General features: G+C 44.1%; 1 protein-coding gene across 6 annotated transcripts in view; it reads left to right on the forward strand.

Annotated features, from left to right (window-relative positions):
• The window catches only part of ETV6 (ETS variant transcription factor 6), a 241,205-nt gene extending 217,681 nt beyond the window's left edge, over positions 1–23,524 (forward strand). For 4 of the 6 annotated variants that reach the window (XM_009424865.5, XM_009424866.5, XM_009424868.5 and 1 more), the window contains 4 exons: positions 1,615–2,160; positions 16,518–16,660; positions 18,000–18,100; positions 22,998–23,524. In XM_009424865.5, coding sequence (XP_009423140.2) covers positions 1,615–2,160; positions 16,518–16,660; positions 18,000–18,100; positions 22,998–23,103 — 896 coding nt within the window. In that variant the 3' untranslated portion in view covers positions 23,104–23,524. The remainder of the gene's footprint in view (positions 1–1,614; positions 2,161–16,517; positions 16,661–17,999; positions 18,101–22,997) is intronic. The other 2 variants (XM_009424867.5, XM_054664080.2) reach the window with 2 other exon arrangements.
• The last annotated feature ends 378 nt before the right edge of the window (positions 23,525–23,902 follow it).

Here is a 23,902-nt window from a genome sequence, read left to right on the forward strand (position 1 = left end):
GATGTGGCCAGAGAGAGTTCATTGAGTTGGGTGTGGAGTCGTGTAGAAATCCCCATTTTTATGGGCAGATTTCTGTCCTTCTGCACCTTAGCAGGGACTTCTGGAGCCAGGTGTGTGCCGGTCCATTCCCCGACCCAGCCCTCAGAGCTACTTCTCTTGCTGAGCTGTGTACACTTCTGATGTTATCCTCGCTCACATGTCACCAGCTTGCAACTTTGAGTGGGATGAGTTAGAGGTATTGTTAGAGGTGTCCATCCATCCTGTGTCTTCCTTACTTCTGCCTGTCTCTGAGCACTGGTAGGGTCTGTTCACTCAGGAGCAAAGTGCTCCCAAAAATTCTTTCAAGTTCAGTAAGATTGTCATTCTGTAAATTGGGGCCACTGTGCATGCTTAGAGCAGGTTTTGGTGTGACTTTGTGTCATAGTTTCTATGTTGCAGTGACAGATGTTGTCATGAGTAAACAGGTTCTAGAATCTGACTGGAGTCTGGTTCTATAATCTCCTAACTGGCTGTGTGACCTTGGGTAAGTTGTTTAACTTCTTTATGCCTCAGTTTTATCATCTGTAAAATAGGGGTACTAGTGGTATCTCTTGGTTAGGAGTGTCATAAGGTTGGGGTTTTTTTTTCTTTTTTCTTCTTTTTTTTTTTTTGAGACAAAGTTTTGCTCTGTCACCCAGGCTGGAGTGCAATGGTGTGATCTTGGCTCGCTGCAACCTCCACCTCCTGGGTTCAAGTGATTCTCATGTCTCAGCCTCCCGAGTAACTGGGATTACACGCGGGAGCCACCGCACCCAGCCAGGAGTGCTATAAGTTTTAAACAGTGAAATCCAGCATCTAAGATATAGTTATTACTAATAATTATTACTAATATTATTAACATTATCACTAATACTAATAACTCCTAGAGTTAGAGAATATGAAAATTTTAGTTGTGAAAATGTAAGTCAATGAAAGCATCTAGAGAGAAACCCGTAAGAACCCTTCCACCTCTGAAAGCGACGTAGAAGAGTTAAATGATGGCCAAAAGATGGGGCATGGAAGTTTGGCTTTCTTGTGCCTACAGGCCACAGGTAGGTCATTAACGGAGTGCTTGTAGACATCCTTAGGTTGTCTGGCAATAGAAAAATAGTTTCAATATGCACACCTTAAGGCCAGGCGCGGTGGCTCACACCTGTAATCCCAGCACTTTGGGAGGCTGAGGCAGGCAGAGCACGAGGTCAGGAGATCCAGACCATCCTGGCTAACACGGTGAAACCCCATCTCTACTAAAAATAAAAAAAATTAGCCGAGCATGGTGATGGGCGCCTGTAGTCCCAGCTACTCGGGAGGCTGAGGCAGGAGAATGGCGTGAACCCGGGAGGCAGAGCTTGCAGTGAGCCGAGATCGTGCCACTGCACTCCAGCCTGGGCAACAGAGCGAGACTCCATCTCAAACAGAAAAAAAAAATATGCACCCTTCAAATTGTTAAGCAGTGAAAAAGACACTGCATTCTGGGGAGAAAGGTCCTTTACGCATACCTACACGCTCCTCCATTTACCGCCTGTAGAGCCGCAGGGAGTTTCCTGTCCTGCCAACTCACTGGGGTCTGTGATTGTCTTTCCCTCTGCTCGACAGATAACTGTGTCCAGAGGACCCCCAGGCCATCCGTGGATAATGTGCACCATAACCCTCCCACCATTGAACTGTTGCACCGCTCCAGGTCACCTATCACGACAAATCACCGGCCTTCTCCTGACCCCGAGCACCGGCCCCTCCGGTCCCCCCTGGACAACATGATCCGCCGCCTCTCCCCAGCTGAGAGAGCTCAGGGACCCAGGCCGCACCAGGAGAACAACCACCAGGAGTCCTACCCTCTGTCAGTGTCTCCCATGGAGAATAATCACTGCCCAGCGTCCTCCGAGTCCCACCCGAAGCCATCCAGCCCCCGGCAGGAGAGCACACGCGTGATCCAGCTGATGCCCAGCCCCATCATGCACCCTCTGATCCTGAACCCCCGGCACTCCGTGGATTTCAAACAATCCAGGCTCTCCGAGGACGGGCTGCATAGGGAAGGGAAGCCCATCAACCTCTCTCATCGGGAAGACCTGGCTTACATGAACCACATCATGGTCTCTGTCTCCCCGCCTGAAGAGCACGCCATGCCCATTGGGAGAATAGCAGGTGAGTGAGTTCCCCTCTCGCCGCTCCAGCATCATGGAGACCTGACAAAGTCCCACTCTCCCCTGTGATCTTTGCAGCCAGCCTCGCACCATTCCCAATTAGGCGCCCTCCAAGGCTCTGTGAGGGCAAGTGGAGGCTTCTGCTTGGATGAGGCTAAATCCCTAATGGCTTGGTTAATGAGCCGCTGGGATGGAGTAGTTAATGAGCCTCAGAAATGTTAAGAAACAAATGTCCCACGTCCAGCTTACAAGGAGAGTCACATCAGAATCAAGGCTAAGCGAAAACATTTAAAATAAAAGGTTTATGAGCATGCTAATGGCCCTGTCCTGAAGTTTCCAGCAGCTAATTAATGACCAGACACAGCATAAAGAAGCTTTGTCTCAGATTCAGGCCTGTAATTCCATCCTGTGAGCGGTAACACCATGCAGCCTTCACCTTAGGAGCGGGTAGGAGAGGAAAACAGGATTATGGTATTGGAGGCAGGTGTTGCTGGGCCATTTGGACAGAGGAAACCACTCCCAGATTCTCTTTCATTTATTATAAGAGGCCCAAATTTGCTTACTTAAGGGAAGAAACCAGTGGAAACCAGTGGGAAAAATATCTACACGTTGTCTGTTTCCTAGGATGCTCATAATTTACATGAACTCATTCTTCAGAAGCTTAATCCTCTAACCATGTGAAAAGGTTAGCTCTTTTCATAGAGCATTTCTCCATTAGTGAGATATTTGTTGAGCACCTGCTGCGTACAAATAAATGCATTAGGAGTAGGGATACAGAGTTAGTTTAACATGCAATATCTTTTTCCCCAAGGAATTTAGAATATAGTGGGAGAGACAAAGGTGAAAACCACTAAGATATAAGGCAGAATGAAGTAAGCCCCATTTCCCATTCATTTTATGTACCAGCATTCATTGAGCACCTACTGTCTGCCAGAGTAATAAAGCGCTGTAGAAGCAAAGCAGGAGGAAGGTGTGTTTTGACTGGAGGGACCAAGCAAGGTTTTGCAGGGGAGAGAGGCTGATACTGAAGTGACTGTGCTTTCGATAGTGGGAGGGAGGCCTGGAGGCAGGAGAGAATGGACCTGTTCAGGGAAGGGTGAGAAATGCCCCCTCCTCCCTGAGCCCATGACCCGGTGAGAGCTCTAGCTGACCATCAAGGTGCTGCCATGCTGATGGCAATGGAACAACAGGCTCCTACAAGCCTACTTTCCCTCTGCCTTGAGGTACTGTCCCTTTTTTTTTTTTTTTCCACACTCTGTCGCCCAGGCTGGAGTGCAGTGACGGAATCTCGGCTCACTGCAAGCTCCGCCTCCTGGGTTCACGCCATTCTCCTGCCTCAGCCTCCTGAGTAGCTGCGACTACAGGCGCCCGCCACCACGCCCAGCTAATTTTTTTCATATTTTTAGTAGAGACGGGGTTTCACCATGTTAGCCAGGATGGTCTTGATCTCCTGACCTCGTGATCTGCCTGCGTCGGCCTCCTAAAGTGCTAGGATTACAGGCGTGAGCCACCGCGCCTGGCCGGTACTGTCCCTTTTTTATTTAAATCATTTATTTCTAGATTTTTCTCTGGCCCCAAGTGCACCACCGGTGTTGTCTCAGTTTCACTGTTATAAATAATTTACATCAGGGATGTTGAATCCAGAAAATAAAATGGCAAACAAAAATGACTTATATGTTTTAAAAACTATGAAAAAGGAAATGATATGTGTTTGGGATTCCATTCAAAATGATCCTGCAGAGTTAGGGGGTGGGGTGTGGGTGGGGTCTACATAAAACAAGGCTAGCCATCACCAGCTTGTGGTTATATGTCTGGGTGATAGATGCATGGGGGTTAATATTATTGATCTCTCTGCTTTTACCTGTACGTTAGATTGTTTTAATCAGAAAATGAAAAAATAAAACTGGGGAAAAAAAGAATAGTAGATAAAGAAGCAAAGAGCTTGGGCAAAACATGTGAATTTCCCCAAATAATTGGAGAAGGAGGATGAGGTCAGTGTATTGCTGTGAATTCTATAAATGACCCATCTCGTGCTTTCCAGGCAATACCCTTCTTGTCTGTATACCCTCTCGTCTTGTTTCTTGCATGGTGTGTGCAGCAGTACTTGACATTTTGCAGATACCTTGTTTGCTTGTTTATAATTCTCAGGACCGCTCTTTAAGGTAGCTCACGACTGCAGTATTCATCTTATGTGGAAGGGTCATTTGTACAGGGGAAACCACAAAGGAAACTGAGCCCCAGAGAGGCAAAGGCCTTTGCCAAGGTCAGATAGGGGCCCCATGACCGAGGTGTGCAGGACAACCCTTGCTGCCCGTGGCTGCTGTCCATAGTGCTGCCCTCGTGGGCCTGGCTTGCTTCCCAAGATCTCTCCTGTCTACCTCCCAGGTGACACTGCCTTCACCACTTTTTGGGAATCTACCATAAGCCCATGAATCAAGAAAGACACATGGTTTAGACTTGAGGAGTTATTTTTCCCTTATTTAGTAGGTTTGTAAATTTCAAAATATTAGTCTCTTAAAATTATATTACTTTTTTTTTTTTTTTTGAGACAGAGTCTCTGTCACCCAGGCTGGAGTTCAGTGATGCAATCTCAGCTCATTGCAACCTCTGCGTCCTAGGTTCAAGTGATTCTCGTGCCTCAGCCTCCTGAGTAGCAGGGATTACAGGCACACGCCACCATGCCTGGCTAATTTTTTTGTATTTTTAGTAAAGACGGGGTTTCACCGTGTTGGCCAGGCTGGTCTTGAACTCCTGACCTCAAGTGATCTGCCTGCCTTGGCCTCCTAAATTGCTGGGATTACAGGCATAAACCACTGCACCCAGCCTATACTACTATTTTTTTCATCTCATTCCCCAATATCAGTGTTTGATGACGGATGCGGCCTCATCGGTTAGGAAGCTTGGTGGAATACTGCACCCACCAAATGATGAGCCTGGGTGTCTATGGGTGCCCACTCTCTCAAGGGCACACAGAAATAGGCAATATGTGCTTTTCTTGATGGCTCTAGGAAGTCAGAATATTCATGTAAAATAACCCTGGGGCCTAGATCTTTTGGGGGAATGCATTAACTCCTTCAGTATAACACAATGTCCTAAAACTAATTACCAGTGCTATAATGGCATATTCAGAAGTTTTTAAATCTCCCAATATATATTTTAACTAATGCAACCAAATCCAAATTTAACTCATTCCACTGAAAGGCATTGTTTTTCTCCGAAGAAGGTAGGACTGAATCATCCCTAAAGTTCCTTCCAGCTCTGCCAGTCTGTAGTCTGACAGTCTTGATTCTGTAACCGTCCCAAGAAAACACAAGAGTTTTAGGCACCTTTGTTTCTTTGAGGATACCCCTGTGTGTACTCCACTCTTCTGATGTCTTTCTGGACTCCTCGATCCTTGTAAAATTGATTCTGTTTATTGGAGGTGAAATTCATTGGGTGATTCCTGTGTACAATGTAAAAGTTCTGTCATTAACTGAATAGCCATAAAAAGCCTTTAAATCTCCGTAAAGCAGCTGTTAGATGAGAAAACTTAGTTCCTTAAAGCTTTTCAAATGAGCACAGCACAAAAAGAAATGAAGGTGCTGCTGAATGTCAAACTGATGAGTACTATAGCTGGAGGGTATAGATGGAAATAGTACTCATGAATGTGGATCACAAAATGAAGCTAAATTCTTACTATTCAGATGTGATTTGTTCAGGTGCCCTAGAATTTATGCATTTGGACACCTTCTGTGTATAAGGCACTGTTCTGCATTCTTGATGGGGTGGAGACAGCCTCAGAGAGGTATAAGACACAGTCTTTATCATAAAAGAGCTGAGCACAGTTAACTATAAAAGCGAAGCACATGACATGTATCTTAGAAGGGCTCCTGTTAAGTACCACAGGAGGTCAGACTAGGGATGTCAGGGCAAGCTACATGGAGGGCTGGCTTTTAGCTGGGCTTGGATGAATGCTTAGAATGTGGACAAGTGGAGATTAGAGAAAAACAGGTCATTCCAGATGGAGAAAACTTACCAGGAGCAAAGCAAGATAAGGCTCAGTGTATTTTTTCTATTTCAGGTAGAAATGTAAATCTACAAGTTGAGATCTATTGAGGTCATTTAAAAATCTATCATTTTTCAGGCTGGGTACTGTGGCTCACGCCTGTAATCCCAGTACTTTGGAAGGCCAAGGCTGGCAGATCACCTGAGGTCAGGATTTCGAGACCAGCCTGGCCAACATGGTGAAACCCCATCTCTATCAAAAAATACAAAAATTCGTCGGGCATGGTGGTGCACACCTGTAGTCCCAGCTACCTAGGAGGCTGAGTTGGGAGAATCGCTTGAACCTGGGAGGTGGAGGTTGTAATGAGCCAAGATTATGCCACTGCACTCCAGCCTGGGCAACAGAGTGATACTCTGTCTCAAAAAAAAGGAAAAAAAAAGTGTTTATATATATATATATATATATATATATATATATATATATATATATATATGAAATTTTTCATAAATTCTTTTCATTATCTACTATCACTGAAATTCCATCATACCATTAAGATACATGCAGAATTGTTCTCACTCATAGGTGGGAATTGAACAATGAGAACACATGGACACAGAAAGGGGAACATCACACACCGGGGCCTGTTATGGGGTCGGGGGAGGGGGGAGGGATAGCATTAGGAGATATACCTAATGTAAATGACGAGTTAATGGGTGCAGCACACCAACATGGCACATGTATACATATGTAACAAACCTGCACACATGTACCCTAAAACTTAAAGTATAATTAAAAAAAAAAGATACATGCAAATTTATGTCTGTTAGGTATTTACCATATGGAAAAACTAAAATAATCAAGAAAGGAAATTCAGTAGGTGGTTGACAGTTTAAATACAAATCACAAATGACATCTTTTTAAATATAACAAGTAGCTTATTTTTAAAGGTGTCACTTACTTTGCAAAGGATAAGGAGAACTGTTATTAAGAATTTACCAGGTTGGAATGGCTAGTGTTTATGGGAGAGAGTTTAGCACAAGACGGAGTGAGACAAGATTGCTGGGGTCTATTTTGAATCCAGCAGCCAACGCTGTATGGAATAGTGAAAAAGTTTCTTCTTTCTGTGCTTGTTTTCTACTTGGTATCTTTAAGAATGGGCTATTTGGGAGGCTGAGGCAGGAGAATGGCGTGAACCCGGGAGGCGGAGCTTGCAGTGAGCCGAGATCGCGCCACTGCACTCCAGCCTGGGCAACAGAGCGAGACTCCGTCTCAAAAAAAAAAAAAAAAAAAAAAAAAAAAAAAAAAAAAAAAAAGAATGGGCTATTTAGGAGCAAGGAGCCTAGCAGAAAGCATCTGTCAATCTTCTAAAACTTTACCTACAGAAGTTTTACTGGCTTGTGTCCCACCAGTGTGTTTCAAAGCCAGAAAGTATATTGGCCACAAGCACCTGTAGGTGGCTGAGGTGTGACTGTAGTCATCCATGAGTCATGTTTTCAGTATGTATTGAAATTCCTTATTTGGACTTGATTTCAAAGGTAGAAGGGCCTTTTACAGGTGAAGGAACTGAGATTGAGACACATCAAGAGTCTAGCCTCGAGCTTCTGTTCAGTGTTTTTCCCAAAATTATTGTTTCCTTCTGGTCTGGGACTCTAGAGCAAAGATTGAAAACTGTGGCCCAAAGTGTGGCCCAAATCCAGCCACCATGCGTTTTTTTTAATCAAGTTTTCCTGGAAAACAGCCAAACCCATTTATTTGGTATTGCCTATGTCTGCTTCCATGCTGCAGTGGCAGAGTTGAGTAGTTACAACAGAGATTGCATGGCCAGCAACACCTAAAATATTTATTAATTGGCCCTTTACAGAAAACGTTTGATGTTCTCTGCCTTGCAACATTGTGTACGTGGTGGTCAGTGTGCTTGGAATCATAGGTGCAATGTAGGATGCAGACTTAGAAAACAGTGTCCTTGCTCTCAAGGAATTATTTGCACTTTAGATGACAAGGCATGTCTGAGACATGTGAAAGGAACAATAACAAGTTATGTAAGAGAGGAGACAGGTTCTGGACTGCAGGCTATATTTTCAGATCAACCAGAATAGTTACAATAATATCATTAACATAAATAAAATACTAAGTATTTAGCTACGTAAAAGAAACGATTTATTTGCACTTTGGATTATACAGTTCTTCATTCATTGATTCAAAAATTATTGCCAGTCTGCTCATGTGCCAGGCATTGTTCTAGATGATAGGGCACTGCATCTCTAAATGCCAAATTTCGTATCCTTGCTGGTGGAAGGCAATGTCCTCTTGCTTTATGCCATGACACAAACTAAGCTCCTACTTTAACTATAGACAGCTAAATCTTAAACGAACATTTTTCAGTCAATTTAGTTTTCTCTTAAAGTACTTTAATTCCGTTAAAACCTGAGCCACCAGATTTCCTGTCTGCCTGTCTCTTCCTTGGCCTTAATCCAAAACTCTGCTGAGGAAGAAGATTCGTTGGTACACTGACAATTGTTTTATAATCCATTCATTTCATAACCCCTCGTTTGCTACCCAAAAGTGGGGACCTAAATCTGTACAGATTTACGTGTTCAAAGCCCATGGCCTACCCAAATAGAGAATATCTCCTTTCTTGTGTTTCTCTCACAACTTTTGCTGAAGTCTCTCCATCTTTGTGAACATGAACTTCTCGATTTGTGAGGCTATCGCTGGTCAATTCGGTCATTAATCCTACAGCAGGCAAGACACAGAATTTCCTCTCAGCTCAAGATCTCTTCACTCCCAACCCTCTTAGAACACACTTTGCAGCAATCCTTGGAATCTTTAAAGGTAGCCTTTTGTGACTTTAAAAAATACTTTTACTATCTCTCAAGGTTACATCCTTAACAGAAACAAAAAGATTCTAATCAGTGAGACATCAAGTCTCTTGCATTGCTTATTTGTCACCCAACTAAAACAATGTACTTTCTTGATTTGGTTTTATTGACTGGATGAATTATATATACAAAGATTCAATTCGGGAAGCCTCTGAAGTAAGATGAAGAAAAAAGTATGAAACTCCAGAGAAAGCAGTTTGAGGCTTGTCCTCAGGGTCTTCAAGGACTGGGAGAAGTCACTGTATTCCGGCATCTTGCTTCTGTCTCCACTTCCTCCCACAGTGTTTAATGCTGCTGTGAATTTGTTTCAAAGGAAGCCTATAGACTTTTTTTTTTTTTTTTTGTACATGAGCCTCAGGAGCAGCCTTGACAGCTAAAAGACCTCGTAAAAGAGAAGCGTGAAGGGATTGCATGAAAGTGCTGGGGGCAAGTCTCAGCCCTCGGCCTTTGTTGGAAGGTGTGGGGTGTGCAGACACATGTGCACCTTCGCACACATGCATCTGTGCATAAATATCTGTGTTTGCAGGAAAGAAAAGATAGGGTTGTGGGATGTCCCCAGAAGCCACAGGGATTCCAGTGTTTTAGTACCAGGTGAAAGAGCCGCTTCCTCCCACACTGTCTCAGGGGGATGCCCTTCTGTAGACCTCTGTAGCCCAGTACCCTCAAGAGCTCCTGGAGACAGATGGCCCCGAACAGTCCTAGGGAAGCAGTGTGGGCCTGTGGCAAAAGCTTGGATGGCGAAGTCACCATGACTGGAATCCGGTTCTTGACTCCCAAGCAGGTGCATAATGTCCCTGAGCCCTTCTTTCCTTATCTGTAATATTGAGAATAGTAATACCCATTTCTGGGCCCTTTTGACTGTTAATGAGACAACATGTGAATGCATGGCACAAGAAAGTTAATTGCTACGTGTCACTGTCCCCCCCTGCCTCACTGCTGAGCTGCCATCCTGCCCATCTGAGAGGGACTGTGTGGGAGCTGTGGGTACAGCCAGCACGACTGCCTGCAGAGCCACGCAGGGCACTGACAGGGAAGGCCTGTGTGGGGTGCCCTTCAAGGCCACCTCTGTTTTCTTATTTCCTTGGAGATTTACTTTTGTGCTCCTGCTTCCCCTCCCTGAAGCTTTGCCTGCTGTCCATATTTGGAGGGGATGAATAAGATGAGCACTGGGGAGGGGAGGAGCCACCACTCCAGCAGGAATATTCCCAGCGGCTGAGTCACTGCACTTTATTATTTTCAGTGTGAACAACTGAGAAATCAAAGAGCCCTAAAAGAGAAGGAAGTTTCAGGACAATGTTTTTAAAAGATAAAAAACATCAACAGCATGGTGTCTGAATGGACAATAATAGAAGGGGCTTGAGGAGACTGGAAATTCCAGTTTGCGTAAGGGCGCACAGTGCTGTAATACAGAGTCCTACCTCCCTGCAGTCCCTGGATGTGAATTCCCAGGCTGCACCCACACCTGAGCAAAGCGGAGGCTGGGCCTTATTAGGTTCTAACTGCGGGCTGGATCTCAGCTGCAGGGTGTGAGTTTCGCATACCGGTGTTTCCCAGCCTTCTCCACACCTTATGTAATCACAGGTGAAAAGGTCCAGCCTCATTTGCAGCTGTGGTTCTTCTGCCCCAGGAAGCCAGGAAGCCAGGAAGCCAGGAAGCGTAGATTTTTGTATTATTTGCCTCCACTTCTCCCTCCCCCAGCGTGCCACCGTGCACATATGTTTTCTGTTTTCCTAAGCCACGGCAAAGCACAAGCAACTGCCCATTGTAAACACACCTCTGCGTATCAACACACACCTGGCTGCACTGGATTGACCAACTTTCTGCTTCTAGGTAATGGCTGATCTAGAATAGAGGAGGAGGAGGGGGAAAAAAAAAAAAAACAAGCAGCAGATGGCCCCCTGAATGTTGTAAACCGTGTTTCTCTAAGCAGGGTTTCTCAACACTATTGATATTTGGGCCACATAATAATTTGTGGGGTTGCTTAGTATATTGTAAGAGATTGAGCAGCATCACTGGCCTCTACCCACTAGATGCTAGGAGCACCCTGCACCCCAGTGTGACAACCAGAAATGCCTCCAGATATTGCCACATGCCCCCAGTTCAGAACCATATTTGTAAAGCTTAGTAGCAACTTTTTATTTCATATGCTACTTTGCGTGTTTTGTTGCTGAACTGGAAATATATTAATTTTTAGGTAATAAATTTCAAAAAATGTAACAGGGACACTCAGCCTCTCTTCTGGTAATTATGCCCATGGCACTGTCATTTGCAGGCCTTCTTTAAAATTCCACTTGGGCAGTTAAAACAACATAAAATGACTTTCTTAGAAGCTTTCCTGAAATTTAAATTAACCACAATAATTAAACATTCCCTATGTCAATAATTTGACTTTCCTGCTCAAAGTTTTTTAAGGCATCAGTTTTGTCTAGCGTGGTTTTTTTCTTTAGAAACCATGTTGGTTATGTGTGAATTGCCCATCTTTTTACAATCTCTGCTCAATAAGTTTATACAATGAGTCTCTGGTAAGAGACAGACGTGGGAGTGAAAATATTTCTCCTTAACCACAGGAAGGGATTTTTTACAATGCCTTTAGCGGCGGATACCGAGGGTACCTCACCCAGCAGGAAGGAGAGGGAACTGGGCTAAACACTTTCATAAACTACTTCTCATGGAAAAGAAAATCCAAATAGTGGAAATTTCTTTAAAATATCCGTGTGCCTTGAGATAGAAGAAAGCCCTTTCGTTTAAGAAAAATGCACTTAAAATTAATGAATACCTTGTGATCCAAAACCATTTGATACATATACGTTCAAGTGTTGTGAAGTGGAGTGAACGTCTGGTGCGCTTTATTATATAGTATTATGCATTTACATTGATGATCAAAGAACATTGTATCTGTGCAGGCATGGGTTCTGAAAAGGCTGAAAAATTGCAGGTGAGCCGTGGCAACAACCTCTAAAGGATCTAGGAACCTAAAGAGGATCTGCCTTTTATTTAATAGAAATCTTAGAAACAAAAATAACTGACATGACTTGAATGTCAATTGTTTAAAAAAAAAAAGGGGGGTAAAAAATCTATTGTGTGGTCAGGCAGTTATTTTTATCATCTAGGCATAATTTTTACCAAAGAAACAAAACAATCAATAATGTTATAAAAGCCACTTATACTCTGAGCTTGAAACAACTGCTTTATGCCACAAAATTCCTATTGCTGTCTCCGTTAGTGACTAATTCAATATGTCCTGAATGTCAGCATATTTTTATTACTCAGCTAAAGTTGGCTTTGCTGGATTAAATGTCATTTAAAATGATCAATTGGCAGCTTGTTTGGGGTTGTTTTCACATTTATGAAAGGAAAAGTTTGCCGGATACAAATGTTCTTGAAGCTGATAGGGAAACGGTGTTCTCTGGTAAGCCCTGCCCTTCCTTTTGTCATCTGATAAGTAGATAACATTCTAGGTCCTAGTTTGATGCCTCCGAAAAACCAACATGGCAGCCCAGTGCAGGTTAAGCCCTTACATGGAAAAATGGTCTAATGGTCTGGTTCACGTTTCACTGTTTTATGAGAAGTAGAATGTACCATTACAGTAAAAGAGAAGCAACAGAAACATGCAGTGAAAACTCCCATGCTTGTGGTTAGAGAACTGTCCACTTACTTTGTTTTAGCTCTACAGTAGGCTTCTGAGTGGAGTGCCTTCCGCCTAGAGTCAAGAGGGCTGCCATGATGTCACCCACCTTCATATGGGCAAAATGTCTTTATATGAAACTGTAAAAGACAACCAGGTCATTTCTTAATTGCTGAAATTTATTAAAATGAACACACTAGAAAATCACATTCCCAATCCAGAGGAATCCAATGGCGTCGTCAGCCTATTTGCAATGAAAATGATTGTAAACCTATAGGGAGACATAGGAGGGGCTGCACACAAACTGCCTTTGTTCCTCCTGATTTACTGGCTTTTTTTCCCCTACAGATACGGTCTCACTCTGTCACTCTATCACCCAGGCTGAGTGCAGTGGGTTGATCATGGCTCACTGCAGCCCCAAACCCCTGGGCTCAAGCAATTCTCCCACCTCAGCCTCCCAACTAGCTGGGATTACAGGCATGCACCACCACGCCTGGATAATTTTTAAATTTTTTGTAGAGAAGAGGTCTTGTTATGTTGCCTGGGCTGGTCTTGAACTCCCGGACTTTCAAGCAAGTCTACCGCCCCTGCCTCCCAAAACATTGGGATTATAATTATAAGTCACAAACATTGGGATTATAATTATAAGCCACCACACCCAACCCTAATTTACAGGCACTTTATGTGATAATATGTGATTTTGTCAGATGTTTTCCAGTTGGAAGAGATTATGGAAAATTAAAATGTGTCTGCCATTTGATAGTAGGACAAATACTGAAATGTTAAGCCACAGCTGAGTTCTGGCCTTAGTCCTTTTGGGGCTGCTCTGACAAACTGCCGTAGACTGGGTATTTGATACGCAATAGATACGGATTGCTCCACGGTTCTGGGGGCTGGGAAGATCAAGGCCCTGGCAGATGAGGCATCTGGTGAGGGCCCACTTTCTGGTTCATAGACAGCACCTTCTTGCTGTGTCTTCACTTGGTGGAAGGGTGAGGGGTCTCTCTCAGGCCTCTTTTAAAAGGGCACTAATCCCACTCACAAGGGTGGGGCCCCCAAGACCTAATCACCTCCCAAAGGTACCTTGGTAGTTAGTTAGGATTTCAACAGATGAATTTGGGGAGGACATGAAGATTCAGACCACAGCAGGTCTCTATTTTCCCTTTATAGAGAAAGTGACTCAAGACAAGGAGATGCTTACAAGGGAAAAAGACACTTTGCCACTTTTTACTGCTTTGCTTAGAAACTAGAATCATCCTCCTTCAAATGCCTTTAAAATGAGCTAGATTATTCTCAGTCTGCAGTAGGACACTGATTTCTCAAGGTACTTATGATGCTTGGGTTGCTCATCTTCTCCACACCCCCACCTCAGCCCACCCCCTGGCAATACAGAATGCAGCCATGGCAAGACGGGGTGGGCAATAGAAGTGGCTGGACAGCTTCTGTTGTTAGAATGGAGTTCAAACTCCAGGACTATGGTGTCATTGTTTTGGACTATGGTGTCATTCATTGTTTTAAGAAGGAGGCCACTTGTCCTTTTCCAAAACACAATGAGTGACACACCACATTAATGTTTAAACACAGATAATACAGAAGAAAGGATTCTATAAGGGATACTAAGGATTTAGGGCTGCTGTACATTTAATGGTAGTTCCTTGAAAGATTAAGCTTCTGGAAAATGCCACATTTTTCTGCCAGTATCTTCTGCTATTCAAAGAGAATGCTGGAGTTCAGAAAAGATACACTGAGCAGGTGTACTTTGTTCTGGAAAGTCCTGAGATTTTATAAACATACACCCATTAACGAGTTTCTCTGAGACTAGAAATTGCATTGGGAAGTGTGTCATAGCCTGGGTTTTGGGGTCATGCACAGCCAAGAATCCTGTGTGTCATTCATAAGCTGTGTCCTCCTGAGTAAATCATCAAACCCTCTCAGCCCCAGCTTCCTGATCTATAAAATAGGAATAGCAACAGCACCTGCCTCGTAAGGCGGCGTAAGGGTCAGATGTAACCAGGCTTGTCGAAGCCACAGCACAGTACCTACAAATAGCACCCACTAAATACCGTTGTTATTTTTATTACTTTCTCTTCCCTCCCATTATCACTAATATAATAATCCTGTAAAGTAAGTGCTGTTATTCCCACTTCATAAGTGAGGCAACAGAACCTCAGGAAGATTAAGAGGCATGTCCAGGGTGGCCCAGCTGAATTCCCCTTGTAAATATACCCCCAGAGAAGGGTGTATGTTTCTCTGCAATGCGGATGTGTTGGCTGTAATATATTCCAAGTCTCAACTGGACACTCCCCTTTCAAATGTGCCAGGCCCAGGCCTTGCCCAAAGTAAAAAAGGAAGAACATTGTAGTGCAGGAGTCCAGAGTGCAAATCCTTGTGACCTCAGGCAAGTTATTTCAACCTCTCTGAGGATCAGAAATAATACAGGTAAAGTGCCGAGTTCATACTTGTCATTCAGTAGTTGATCTTCCATCACCAGCCATTCTGACAAGTGCCTATAAAAAGTGGGCATTTCCAGAACCATGCAGTGAACACCTGGAAATTGGTGCTGCTCCTCATCTGGAGGCCAGTTAACCTTTAACTCAACCTAGAAGGCACACATCTGTCCCCAGCTACCTCTCCAGGTTCTGCAGGAGGGCAACCACACACCTTCACAGCACACATCCAGAAAGTCATAGAACAAGGGGAAGGTGTACATCATGTCTTCTTCTTCTTTTCTTTTTTTTTTTGAGACTGAGTCTCACTTTGTCACCCAGGCTGGAGGGCAGTGGTGCGATCTCGACTCACTGCAACTTCCACCTCCTGGGTTCAGGTGATTCTCCTGCCTCAGTGTCCTGAGTAGCTGGGATTACAGGCACACGCCACCATGCCTGGCTAAGTTTTTGTATTTTTAGTAGAGACAGGGTTTCGCCATGTTGGTCAGGCTGGTCTCAAACTCCTGGCCTCAAGTGATCCACCTGCCTCAGCTTCCCAAAGTGCTGGGATTACAGGCGTGAGCCACCACGCCCGGCCATGTCTTCTCTTTTAATTTACTAGCCCACAGCCGAAAACCAAGGCCCAACACCATGCCTAGTCCATATTGAATCACTTAACACTTAATAAATATCCATAGCCTGACTAAATGTTCAAACATCAGTTCCGCAAGTGGAGAAAGTGATTTTTGCACTGGGTTCCTTTCTGCCATGATCCACTATATCAAAACATTTTTTAAAGACCTCCAAAATGTGATAGAATGAGAATATCTGTATCTCTTTTTAAAACCATGCTAGCCACAGTTCCCACAGTCAGAGTCACCAAGCCACATAGTTTTTCTTTTCCCACCATTTTTCACTCCTCACTCCTTTTTGCTGTGTTTTAGCCTACCCCAGCCTTCTCATCTTTATCCATCCATCTCCCACCAACACCAGGATAACCTTTTCCCTCCACTATTTTTTACCACACAGCTCTCTCTGTAACCATCAGGACCCTCTTTCCACCCTTTTTTCCTTCCAGCCTGCATTTAACACACATTCAGAGCCCGTTCATTCAGTTAGAACTTGCCTCCCGTCTTTCACATGGGCTCTGCCCAGGTTTAAGTTTGGGTCACGACCGTGGACTTCTGGGTCACTGTATCATCATCTGTGGAGGGAGGCTGTCGCCTGGATCATCTCTGAGGCCTCCAGTGGGTCAAAGGTCACACAACAGGACCTCCCTCCATCTTTCTGGGCCTTCGTTTCTTCCCTGTAAAACAAGGAAGTTAGATAATCAGTCAACCCTAGCTAGGCAGAAGCAGTTGCTGGATTCTTTTTTGATTCTTCTGGTTAGTGCCTCAACAAGAAACATTTTCAAAAGTGTTTTCTTGCCCTTTTCCTCTGTAGACTGTAGACTGCTTTGGGATTACGTCTATCAGTTGCTTTCTGACAGCCGGTACGAAAACTTCATCCGATGGGAGGACAAAGAATCCAAAATATTCCGGATAGTGGATCCCAACGGACTGGCTCGACTGTGGGGAAACCATAAGGTAAAAGGGCAGCAGATATCTGCTCCATAAACTAGTGCCAAAATGAAGTCTTTATCCCTGGATTGGAGGATAATCGTCTGTCTTCTGCTTTTTACGTCTGCCCATACTTATTTAGTTTATTCCTTGCTGGGCAAGCAATTAGGCAGTTGCAAAGGGAAGGAAATAATTAAAGATGCATCTTGCCATTTGTTCCTGAGACCAGGTGCCCATTAACTCACATATCCTGGTTTGCTGGGCTGCATCATGAGTGACTCTTGTTTCCACTCCCCTTGACCTGATCCCGCCACCTCCACTGTTGTTAGGAACTGGGTAAAAGGGAAGTACAGCAAGACTCTCTGACTCACAGGGGACCTTTGGGAAGTGCCACTTCTTTTCTGCTCAGTTAGAAACTCCCATGTTCCCCAAAGCCCATTTCTTTATAGAAAATACTTAGATTCTGACTGTAAAACATCCCCTTTATAAGCAAGCGATGCAAGAAGTTTGCCCCACAATTTTCCAAACTGGGAGGAGGGAATGGAATTGAATAAAGTCTTTTGCAGTAAGGAAGACTGCTCAAGTGTGCAGTTGTAAAAAGCGGGTAACCGTGATCCAGGCCAGTCGATAGGTGGACCTGAAGCAAAGCCTGATGTTGGCATGGTGGCACAACCCCAATCCGCTGAGTGAGTGAAAAGGCAGGGAGGCCCAGCCAGGTGTGCCCAGACCTGCGGCCTTCTAAGAAGGCAGTGGGTAATGCAGACCATGACCAAATATGGCAAGGCCCCACTGACAGACACTTCCATGTGTGAGTCACTGAGAAAAATCCCTCTGCTACTCCCACTGTACCATTGCCTCGGGCCCAGAACCACTGTATTCTTGCTTCCACAACAGGAATTTAAACAAAAGAATTGTCTTCCTTAAAATGACAGACCAGAAACATAAGTTTGAGAAAAGGTCATTGCAACAAAAAAAAAAGAAATGCTGTGTGGGTCAGAAGGTGAAGGGTGACCCAGAGATAGGGGGAACCTGCAGGAAATTCCTCAGGCAGAGCAGAGAGCAGTCTTGGGAAAAGGAAATAAGCGAGGCTGCTATGGGATCTGCTTTATTAGCTAGGGCTCCAGGACTTCGGACAAAGGGTGATTCACCTTAGGAGTAAACCTTGGTGACAGTGAATATAAAAAACTAAAGGGTGGGGACAGATGTGCCTGGAAGGCAGCCGATTAGCAGGTAGCTTCCCAAACTGGCAGGGCCACAGGCAGCAGCTGAAGAGCTTTTATTTTAATAGCTCCCGCAGTGCCTTTTCTGAGGTTCATTTCATTGTGTCTTTGTGCTTTTTTTCTCCCTTCCTCCTTTGAACAAACAGAACAGAACAAACATGACCTATGAGAAAATGTCCAGAGCCCTGCGCCACTACTACAAACTAAACATTATCAGGAAGGAGCCAGGACAAAGGCTTTTGTTCAGGTAGCACTTCCTTTTACTCCTTTCCTTCTTTTGGGAGGATGCTGTTTTCTTTAAATAACGGGGAGTGGGGGGAGACTGTTAAGATCTCTACCTGCCTATCGGATACCCAAAGCCAATCATTGCTACAAACTGGATACCAGGTACTGGTTTGTTAGGATTTAAGGAAAATATTTTTTTAACTTATGTCTGTCCAGTAATAAAGCCAAAACTAAATGAACAGAATCTGACTCACCTTTAAAATAATGCAGTGACCAAATAATATTATGTAGCATTAAAGTCCGGTGTAGTTAAAAGCACAAAGTCAATGGCAAAGCAAGGAATTAAACCTAGACTTCCAGGTTACCATCGCTGTAAGGCAACTTTCTGAACCAGTATTTGTCAAAATGCAGGTAATGACCCACAGTGAGTCATGAAATAGATTGAATGGGTCCATCAGAGCTTTTTTTTTTAATGAAATAAGGATAGGATAGGATAGAGTTGAAAATGCCAGACTGCATCACATGTAGCAAGAATGACAGTTGATTCATGAAAATGTTGTTCCAGGTGTGTATGTACGCGATGAGTCATGATGTAAAATGTATTTCTTATAATGCATCGTAGTCAGAATAAGTCTACAAGCTGCTGCACTAGAACTTTTCTTTCCAGAATTCCTCATAGATAATGAGTTCCAACCAAGTTAGCCTGCCACCACATAGATTGTAATTCCAAGTACTATGCAAGAGAGGAGAAAGAATTGGAAGAAGAAGGAGGGATCTGAAGGACCAATCAGGAGATGTAGAAGTAGACCTCTGGTGCTGGTGGTAGTCATTAGTGGGGTCAACTGCAGGTCAGTAGAAGTGAGATCAACAAACACAACCTTGGGTGATGAGTTTTGGCAGGTGGGACAGAAGAGAGTGGCAGATGGGGCTAGAGATGTAGATTGTGAATTATCTATATACAGGTAGGAAGTGATACCATGTATGAACAGATGAGCTCACTGATATGATTAATTTATTGGAAAGAGCAGAGAATCTGGTCTTTAGCATTGGGAAGGAATGGTAACTTAGGAATAGTAAAAGCAATTAAGATCTTCAAAAGAAACGGGAAAGGCTCTTCAGGAAAGGGAAACAGAATAGAAGGAATAAAAAAAGAACCCTCCATTCTCTGGCTCTACTGATGGCTTTTCTTCATCCTTCAACCTAAACGCAGTCCTTGGCTCCCTTTCTTCCCACTCTATACCTTTTTCGTGGATGAATTGATCCCGACACACAACTTCATTTATCACCTCAGTGGTTAGGCTCTTAAATCTCTATATCCAGCTCTAAAATCTCCCTGAAATTCCAAATTTGAATGCCCAAGAGTTTCCTGTAGGCTGTGTCCCCTTAAATATCACATTTAAGTATTTCAGACATGACATCTTCAAAACAGACACTCGTCTCAGATTAGAAATTCCACCCAGAGGCCGGGCGTGATGGCTCACACCTGTAATCCCAGCACTTTGGGAGGCTGAGGCAGGCGGATCACGAGGTCAAGAGATCAAGACCATCCTGGCCAACATGGTGAAACCCCATCTCTACTAAAAGTACAAAAATTAGCTGAGCGTAGTGGCATGCACCTGTAGTCCCAGCTACTCGGGAGGCTGAAGCAGGAGAATCACTTGAACCCGGGAGGCAGAGGTTGCAGTGAGCCGAGATCGCGCCACTGCACTCCAGCCTGGTGACAGAGCAAGACTCCATCTCAAGAAAAAAAAAAAAAAGAAAAGAAATTCCACCCAGAATTATTGAATTCTTTACTCATCAGGGGCATCACTGCTGTTTGAAGCAACCAACTTTGAAACTAGAGTTCCCTTTGACTCCTCCTGTATCCCGGTCATTGTGCTAGATGGACCATTGGCTCTTCAGCACCATTCCCACTCTATTCTGTGTTGCAGGGGCTAGCAGCCTGGGAACTACATTTCCCAGAAAGGAATGTTGCCAGAAGGTCCCAGGTTGGAGTCTTTCAATGACAAGCAGTTTCATGAGATCTGGGAGACGAGAAAAAAGCAAAGGCTTCCCTGGCAGTGGAAGCTGATGTCTGGACTTCATGATTCACATCAGGATTCGCTCAACAATGTCTTTCTGTCTCTGGTCCACTCTGCTGCCTCCTGAAACCATAATACAAACTGCCAGCTGCCCTACAACACTAATACAGTTCCCTATGCCAGAAATGTATATGACTAAGTTTTGCCTTTTTAATACCTACACCCTCAAGGCTCAACCTCAAATCTATTGCCCTGAATGAGGCCTTCTTCAGCTGCTCCAACACACATAGCTGCCGTCTTCCATCATCACCTGGGTTCCCTGGAGCCCTTAACTACACTACAATTTGCTTTTTCTTTTCTTTTCTTTTTTTTTTTTTTTTTTGAGACAGAGCCTTGTTCTGTCACCCAGGCTACAGTGCAGTGGCACAATCTCGACTCACTGGAACCTCCACCTCCTGAATTTAAGCAATTCTTATAATTATCATGCCTCAGCCTCCCTAGTAGCTGGAATTACAGGTGCCTGCCACCACACCTGACTAATTTTTGTATTTTTAGTGGAGACAGTGTTTCGCCATGTTGGCCACTCTTGTCTCAAACTCCTGGCTTCAAGTGATCTGCCCACCTTGGCCTCCCAAAGTGCTTGAATTACAGATGTGAGCCACTGTGCCTGGCCAACTTGTTTGTTTTTCTAGAGACAGGGTCTCACTCTGTTGCCCAGGCTGGAGTGCAGTGGTGTGGTCATAGCTCACTGAAGCCTCAAACTCTGGGCTCAAGCCATCCTCCTGCCTCAGCCTCCGGAGTAGCTAGAGCGACTACAGGATTTATATTTTGAATACAGGTTGAGTATCCCTCATCTGGAATGCTTGGGACCAGAAGTGTTTCCAGTGTTTGGATTAGGGATGCTCAGCCTGTAGTTTTATGTGTCAAGTCCTTCTCCCCGACAACTAGATTATAAGCTCCTAGAAGGTAGAGGATTCTATTTTTTATCATTCTATATTAAACCTTTCAGTTAATGCTTATTGACAGCCTGGTGTGGAATATCAGAAGCTTAATATGGGAAAGTCATCAAAAGAAGAAAGGGGTGGTTTGGGGGGCCAAGCATAGGACATCTGTGGAGTTGGCTTAGAGGGGCTCTTTATTGACTTCGGATGTGGAGGGAGAAATTTTAGTTAGGGGATAAAAGAGGAGAAAGACTGCAGATGATACAGACATACTGCTGGAGAAGTTTGCCAGTAATGAGCAGGAAAAGCAGTAGTAGCCAGAAGATTGATAGCCTTCCAATAAAAGATTTTCAGTAAGAGAAAGGAATAGTGCTATTAGTGAGGGAGAGATTAGTCCATTTTGAGGAAATGAATGTTAGAAGCCAGACTTGCCACAAAATGAAGGTTTCTTGGTATAAGACCTAGTATGTAATCAAGTGAGGTGTTGAATTGTAGATACTCTTTACAAGATGTTTGAGTGTTGAAGAAGATGGATGTTTAAGTGTTGAAATCATGGACTAGTGCCATTAAGCAGCTCTTTGATGAGGAGACAGAACACAAAGAATGAGTAGGACTCAACTCGTGAGAAGAGTCAGGAGGGCTCCAGATAAGGGAAAAGCTAAAGATACATGGGAGAGCATGCGCCATGATTTATACAAGAGCCAAGACCGCTAGACTGCACTGGGTTCATACTGATGAACAGTGGAAAATAAGAGCTTCCTAGGTAAAGATGGCAGAAAGACCCGATGAGCAGAGCAAAGGATGTACCTTTGACTTGATGAGTGGTCATTTTAGGCTTTTGCATGTGGAGGAATGAGAGAAAATGTAAGTTCTAAGATAGTGGCGCAGGGCAGAGTATATGGGGAGAGAAAGGTGTGCAGGCACAGAAGGGGACTGGAACGGGTGCTCCTACAGTGTAGGCGGAACATCTGCAACCAGGCTGCCTTCCTGAGCCATGTAAATTATGGTCAAAACATGTCATTGATGTCACTTCCAGTTTAACCCATTGAACAGGAAGATGAGGCTTGCTGTACACCCCAGTTGCAAAGGTAGACAGACTAAAGAGGGTTCATTGCTGGCATTTTGGGTGAATCAGTGATAACATTGTAAAAGATTTTTTTTTTTTTTTGCCCTTCCAATTTTCCAGAAGCTCCACTAAGTTGTCCTATTGTCAGCATTTTTCACTTAACATTTAACTATATCCTTTGAAATTTAAGTTTTGAATACCATTCCCTGGGCTCACAGTCTGGAATGGAAGTGGATATACAGCTCTCATGAGTCTGTAAAATCTAATTCTGTAAAAGAAAGAACATATATACATGGTCTGGACCAAGGCCTTCTCGTGTGGTCATGCATTAATGCACCACGTGATCCCAAAGGGTGCTCACTACGTCACAGACATCCTAGACTTTTTTTTTTTTTTTCCAATAATTAGGATTTCACTTTGTCACCCAAGTTAGAGTGCAGTGGCATGATCATAGCTGACTGCAGCCTTAACCTCCTGAGCTTAAGGGATTCTCCCACCTCAGCCTCCCAAGTAGCTAGGACTACAGGTGCACACCACCATACCCAGATTTTTTTTTTTTGGTAGAGGTGGGGTCTCACTATGTTGCCCAAGCTGGTCTCAAACTCCTAGGTTCAAGTTATCTTCCCAACTTGGCCTCCCAAAGCACTAGGATTATATGCATGAGCTACCATGCCTGGCCCTAGTCTTTTTAAATAAGCATTTTGCCACTTTTTAGACAGTCAGAGAAAGGAGTACCTTTTCCTAATTTGCACTAAGCATTAATCTCAGGGTTCAGTAGCTCTCCAGCTGTATAACATGATGAAGTCTTTCTTTATATACAGGCTAGAGTTCAGAGTGAAGACAGCTTTAGGAAAATGGAATCTCTTACCTCCTCCACTTCTTCTTCCAAAGGTTTATGAAAACCCCAGATGAAATCATGAGTGGCCGAACAGACCGTCTGGAGCACCTAGAGTCCCAGGAGCTGGATGAACAAATATACCAAGAAGATGAATGCTGAAGGAACCAACAGTCCACCTCAGCGGGCCAGCAGCCCAGGGAACCCCTGCCCACCAGGATTGCTGGAAGTGTGACAGAGCAGGCGGGCTGAGGAGAGTGGAAAAGGAAGCGACCCAGAAATGGCAGGGACACTTCTCTTGCAGACCAAGAGGGACCCTGGAGCACCTTAGACAAACTACCCAGCACAGGTGGGGCTGGAATTCTGGCGGAGGGCATGAGCCTGGGACTCCATGTCACGTTTCCTTCTGATTTGGAATCTCTCCATCTGTAATTCCTCACCCTCACCCTTCCACCGTTGTTAGTTTCATGGTGTTTTTGTTTTTGTTTTTGTTTTAAGAACCTGCAGTTTGACTCTTCATCGTTCATCTAGGGGAAGACATCTGATGTTGTTTTCCTATGGAAATATATATCTATTATATATATATTTTTTGCAAATCTCACAAAGTGCGGCAAGCCCAGCTGGTCAGGAAAGAGAATACTTGCAGAGGGGTTCAGGTTCCTCTTTTTCCTGCCACGTGGATCAGGTTTGTTCCTGTTACTGTTGGGTCTTGGCTGAAAAAAAAAAAAAATGCTTTTAAAAAAGATAAAATGAAAAGGAGAGCTCTCTTTTTCTCTCTCTTGCTCTGTTCTTCCCTTGGTCCCCTCTGTCCTCTCTCCCTGCCTGCAATTGAGATTCAGATGCCTTCTGACAGAGTTCAGCCTCTTTGGAGAGTCTTGGGGATTGTTGGCACCTAAACAGAATCAGTGACCCGGATGCTTTGTGGCCAGCAGCACAGAATCAAACCCACATCCCAGCATTG

This window comes from Pan troglodytes, chromosome 10 (assembly GCF_028858775.2).
Source record: "Pan troglodytes isolate AG18354 chromosome 10, NHGRI_mPanTro3-v2.0_pri, whole genome shotgun sequence".
Lineage (NCBI taxonomy): Eukaryota > Metazoa > Chordata > Mammalia > Primates > Hominidae > Pan > Pan troglodytes.